Source organism: Phocoena phocoena, chromosome 8 (assembly GCF_963924675.1).
Source record: "Phocoena phocoena chromosome 8, mPhoPho1.1, whole genome shotgun sequence".
Taxonomy (NCBI): domain Eukaryota; kingdom Metazoa; phylum Chordata; class Mammalia; order Artiodactyla; family Phocoenidae; genus Phocoena; species Phocoena phocoena.
Window position 1 is genome coordinate 95,684,174 of NC_089226.1, and position 5,780 is coordinate 95,689,953.

Here is a 5,780-nt window from a genome sequence, read left to right on the forward strand (position 1 = left end):
AAGGGTCACCAGGACCTCATCAGGATGTCCAGACAGTGATTCGACAAGCCATACCACTTGTTAAATATTTTGAACATCACCCCTGGCTATAAGGTGCCTGGTCTCAACTGACCGGAGGGAAATGAAACCGTGAACTCAGTGTTGAGGGTGATGAGGGTGACATGAATTCTGAAAGCCAGCAACTGGTCATTGAATCCCCACCTCCATCTCCTTCTCTCTCCTCCACAAAGCCAGAAACACCTAGACCCCACCGATTTCTGCCTTTGCCCGTTCAGAATGTCCCATAATCATATTCAGACATTATTGCACTCTTTTATTTACAGAAAACACATATAAAGCATTTCAATGTTCATTTAGCAAACCGAACCACTTTTTTTTTCTTCTTTTTGGCACAAAGAAATATCACAGATGGACCCCAAGATCAATCAGAAAACCATAACATTTATCAGCCATCACTGGTCCAGGGGCAGCCACAGGACTCAGACAGACGAACAGCATTGCCACAGACTGGAAAAAATAAACAAGGTCCACATTCACCTCACAGTAAAAACCTGCTCACCTGACAGGCAAGGGCAGGCAGGAGGGGGCAGTTTCTCTGCTCCAAGGGAGGGAGGGGCAGTGGGCATCGGGGGGCAGAAGCAGGATGGGGAGGGATAAACGCCATTCATAAATTAGAGAGAGGTGGCCTTTTTGTTTTTAACTTCTTACCTCGTAGAAGTAAGACAGTGCAAAAACTACCATACCCTCGCCACTCGTCCGTTGGAGAAGCTTCAGAAGTTGTGTGGTTTGGGGTGTCTCTCCTCTCAGGTGCCCGTGTGTGTGCGCGCATGTGTGAATGTGTAAGTGCGGTGCTTGTAAACATTGTCACCATCTACCAGAGACACACATCCTTGTGTCTGAACGGGGTGGGGCTGGGGCTGGACCCCACTTCTGGCCCCCTCTGCCCCAGAGATTCCTGTCCAAGACTTAGTGCAAATTTCAGAGACAAAGAGAGGCAGAGGAAGCGGGGTCTGGACAGGGGGTAGGGAGGACACAAAGACGGGGTGGGAGAGGGAGGGGTAAGTAAGGCAACAGTTCAAAACGGTCCATTTTATCAAAGCCGACACCGTGTCCCCCTCTCCCCCACCCACAGAGCCCTGGTCACGAGAAAGGGCGGAAGTCCCGCCCCTCCACCAGGCTGATGGAGGGGTTCTTGAGCTCCTCCTCCGACTTGGCCATCTTGTAGCCCAGCTGCGCCAGCACCCGCTGACACGCGTTCTGGGCAAAGGCCACGATGTCGTAGGAGAGGCGGAAGCGCCACTTCTCGGCCGTGGCCGCCGAGTTTCGCACGGTGCCGTATTTGTGCTTGCCCAGGGTAGGGTCTCCCCGCGTGTTGTTCTGGATCCAGCGCGCCACGTGGCTGTCCAAGGGGATGCCCAGGAAGCCGTAGATCTCCTCGGTCTTCTTCATGGGGTTCCTGGCCAGGTCCTCGTAGCGCACCAGCATGTACTTGCCCTTGAGCCACGGGGGCCGCATGAGGCCGGTGGACACGGAGTTGGAGAAGTCCTCGCACACCGTGGTCAGCTGTGTCACGTCCAGGTTGTAGGGCTTCCTCCCGGTGCCGTACCAGAGCCGCCAGAGCCGGTACGTGTCGCGGAAGGTCTCGCTGCGGGAAGCCAGAATGCCACGTGGGTCTCGGACCAGCTGGATGACCTTGAGGTTTAACCGGGGGTCTTCAACCAGGGCCCGCAAGTCGTTAACCTCGGGCACCCGCACCGTCTTAATGGCCACGTGGCTGCGCTCCCGACAGGCCTCGGCGGCCACCGTCAAGTTTAGCAGGCCGCACTTGCGCACGCAGTCCCCCTCCTCCAGCACCAGGTCCGCGGAGCCCGGAGGGTCGCACACGGGGCGAGAGCACAGTACCCTGCTGGCCCCACGGCGGAAGATCCTGTCGGTGGTGTGGTTGACGGGCGGCGGCTTGATGTAGTTCTCCAGGAAGTAGAGGTCACAGTCGTAGAGGCTCCTCAGGAGGTCACGACTGGCTCCCAGCATGACCCGCCGATCCGCGGGGCTCTTGCCCTGGGTGAAGCGGGGGATGAGCGTGTTCTGGACGTGGTAGAGGGGCTCAAACAGGTAGAAGACGTCCAGGTGCTGGTTGAAGAGCTGGCCCACGAAGGAGGAGCCGCTGCGCGTGGTGGCCAGGATGAGGATGTGGGTCTTTCGGGAGAGGTTATAGGCGAAGGTGGGGCTCTCTTCGCACAGCCGCTCGGCCAGCCCCGCCTCCGCCAGACCCGGGCAGGTGTGGAAGGACTTGGCGGTGAAGGTGCGAATGGCCGTGTACTGGATGGCGATGGAGGCCAGGGCAAGGAGGAGGACGGCCTTCCAGGAACATTGCATGGCTGGGCACCTTCATGGGGCTGCTTCTCCACCATGTGAGGTCTGTGGGCAAAGGCGGGCAGCCATCAGGGAGCAGCCAGGCTTGGGTGCCTCCCAAGGCCAGCGGCACTGGCTTGCTCCCTTGGGGAAGCTGGTGTCCAGCCCGCCTGGGGAAGGGCTCCAGCTCCCTGCGTCAGTGCTCACACATGCATCTGAGGCCTACATGGCTCCTGCACCAGACTTTACCATTCTCTGGGAACTCCTGGGAGCCTTTAGGGACTGGTTCCCATACCCTGGGGTTTACCCTACAGAAGGCTGTGGGGTCTCCTATCATGAGCTGGGTTCCTCAGTGGGGCCTGACTGGGCAAGACCCCAACACTCCCAACTCCCACACTTGGGAATGACCAGTTCCCAGCTCAAGCCATTCCCCTCTCACTGTCTGCCACCCCTGCCGGCGTCTCCTGGGCCCACCTGCATCTCCTTCACCCCCACGAGCTGGCACCCGGTTCCCCAGGTGGTCATCTTTCCTCCATCCCCTGCCCACCCCCAAGAGGAAGAAGAGTCCACGTCAGATGCCTCCCCCTGACCCAAGTCCTCATGCAGAAAGAACCCCTGCACACCGTGAGTTGGGGGGCTGCGGGCATCCCATGCCTACTGGGCCGGGAAAGGTGGACAACTGTGTCATGCCCTCCTCCCTGCCCCCCCAAAGTTACAGATGCAGGTGACCAGCTTATTCCAGAAGAGGACTCCCGGGGCTCACGGAGTCCCTAAGAGTCAGCAGGCCCAGAGCAGAGACAGGGTCCAGGGGCTGCTGAGACGCATCCCTTCCTGGGCCCCAGCGCCCTCCAGGATTTCCTCCTGGCCACTGAGGGAGGGGTCCAGGCCATGGGGCAGATGACCCTCCTGTCAGCAGAGTGAACTGGTTGCTCCAGCACCCCTCCCCCAGCCAGTCCTCAAGGGCCTCCACCTTTAGGCCCTCGCCCCCTTCTGCCCACAGGGTAAGCGCAGGGACCCCACTGTGATCCAACAGTGGCCCCAGAGAACCCAGGCAGGGCAGTGAGAAGAGGAAGGGGTGGTACAGAAGGGGCATCTCAAGGAACTGAGAAAGCATGGGGGATGGGGAGAGCAGGGAAGAGGAGCTAAGCTGGGCGTCGGAAAGGCGCCCCCCCCCCCCCCCCCGAGATGGGCTAGCTCAGTGACCAGCCCTGGGGAAGGCGGGGCAGAGAGGACTCCACGACTCACCAAAGAGGGGCTGTTCTGGGCTGGGCAGTCCGCAGCCGCCAGGTCTCCAGGCCTAGCCGGCAGTCACTGCCTGTGCAGCAGCCCTGTGGCCACAAGACTGCAAGGAGAGAGGGAAGGCAGGGGTGCTGAACGGGGGGGCTCCAAGCTCCTCCCTCCCCACCCCTTCTCTCCTGTGTCCTGCGCCCCACAGACAGCTCTCCAGGGCTGCACAGCAAAGGCCCTGCCTGCTCTCCCAGATTTATCACTGACTCAGAGCTCCAAATAACCCATTGCCATCTCTCATCCCCTGGATCCAGCCCTCTGAGGCCTGGGCTGCATCCCACCTCCTTCACCCACCTCTTCCACCCCCTACCCATATCCTCCTAGCAAGTCTCGGTCCCTGTGCTCACACCACGCCCCAGTGGGCAGGGAGCTGACAAGCCTGCCCGCCCAGCTGGCTGAGCATTGGTGCCCCACTTGGGCAAGCCCCCCGTGGAGGCACCCCTCCCAGCTACCACCAGAGGGAGCTGCGAAGAACTCCACCGGCCGCAAACACCCCCAGGCCTGGCGAGCTCAGTTCAGCTCTGGTGACCAGACTGACCCAACCAAATACAGCGGCTAGTGCCCAAGAACGAGACAGTCAGAGTCAAAGTCGTCCCAGCAGATGGGGCCGGGGCACAGTCCAGACTGGTGCTGCAGTTAAAATCAGCAGGGCATCCTGACCCTTTGCAATTCAACTTGTTCAGTGATTCCCCAAGAGGGGGGTTAGCGGAAGTCAGCAAGGACAGGGGTGCTCACCCCAGATCTCCAGGCGGAAGCGGCGGCTCAGCCGAGACCACCCACACGCTGAGGCCCAAGAGGAGGGGACAGCCAGGAAGTGAGGTTCCTCTTCTAGCCACCCGGAGAGAGGAGAACGGCTACCTGAAACTCAAAGCAAAAGTGGACCAGGGAGCATCCGGGATCTGGGTGCTCTTCACAGATCCTAAGTTAAAACACCAAGATGGCAACGTTATTTTTGTTAGTGTCTACTGAGTATTTCCTAAGTGCTTAGCGGTTTCCCCGCCCTAGCTCATCAATTCCCCGCAAGAACTTTACATGGAAAGTATTGGCTCCATTTCACAGAAGAGAAAGCTGAGAAACAGAGAGGTGGAGAAACCTACCTGAACTCACATGCTTGGCTTACCCCCATCTAGCAGGTTCCCCAGAGCCCACTCTCCTTCCTTCTAAGGAGATTTGATTTACTGTTCCTCCAGGTTACCTGTACTTGGTCTTCGAACATGCATGCAATTAATGCCCCCCCCCCCATTTGTTTGTGAATCAGCATGAGAGGGACCGGACATTAGAAGGGGACTTCAGACGGTTTCTGAGACTTAGAGCACGTTTCTTCCCTTTGCTGTCTGGTCTGGTCGATCTACTGGCTCGTGGCTGATGGGGTGAACTCCTGTGCCTTGTGAATCTGCTTCCCACATCCCCTGTATGGAACGACTCCCTTGAGGGCAGGGCGAGTAGGTCCTCATTTCCCAAACCTGCAGTGCTGCCTGGCTCGGCTCACTCACCGAACTCGCCACATCGTGTTATTCCTTACAGCCCCCTCTGGAAGGTCACCGTCCTCACTCCCATTGTCCAGATGATGAAATTAAGATTCAAAGACTAAGCAAATGGGCATGGTAAGCAAGGAAGAAGTAGCAGAGACTCGAATCCCTCTGGGACAGACTCTTAGGCCAGTGCTGTGGCCCTTTCACACCAGCACAGTGGGGAAGAAACATGCTGAAGCTTGAGGAGGGGCACAGAAGCTGGAGTGAGATGGCAGGGGGCCGGCTGAGGCTCTGGGGCCTAGGAGTCCTGTTTTAAGTATGAAACTCCACTTGGTACCTAGAGGACGCAGTACCATGTCACCAGGTGGCAGTAAATAGGGGAAAGCACAGTCTAAATTCTAGGGAAACTCCCAGTGTGACCAGAGAAACACCACAGCCCTGACCACATCCCATCCCACCCTGCCTCACCCCACCAGAGCAGAAGGTGCCGTCTCCATCGGTACCCAGAGAGAACAGCTTCTCTGCATTAAATGTGACTCCCCTGCAAAGTGCAGGCCCACCTTTTCCAAGTGCCCCAAGACAAATGTGAACACCTTTGGAGAACAGGGAGGGAAAGCCACCAATATTCATGCAAAGTAATATTTTTAAGTTATTTAGGGGTCCATTCTT

The 5,780-nt window shown here is 58.0% G+C and overlaps 1 protein-coding gene across 1 annotated transcript; it reads right to left on the reverse strand.

Annotated features, from left to right (window-relative positions):
* Nucleotides 1–300: 300 nt before the first annotated feature.
* CHST1 (carbohydrate sulfotransferase 1) lies at nt 301–3,694 on the reverse strand. Its single transcript, XM_065882960.1, has 2 exons — nt 3,598–3,694; nt 301–2,418 (listed from the first exon to the last, which is right to left on the reverse strand). The coding sequence occupies exon 2, from the start codon at nt 2,374–2,376 to the stop codon at nt 1,141–1,143; it is 1,236 nt and encodes a 411-aa protein (XP_065739032.1). The 5' UTR covers nt 2,377–2,418; nt 3,598–3,694; the 3' UTR covers nt 301–1,140.
* Nucleotides 3,695–5,780: the final 2,086 nt, after the last annotated feature.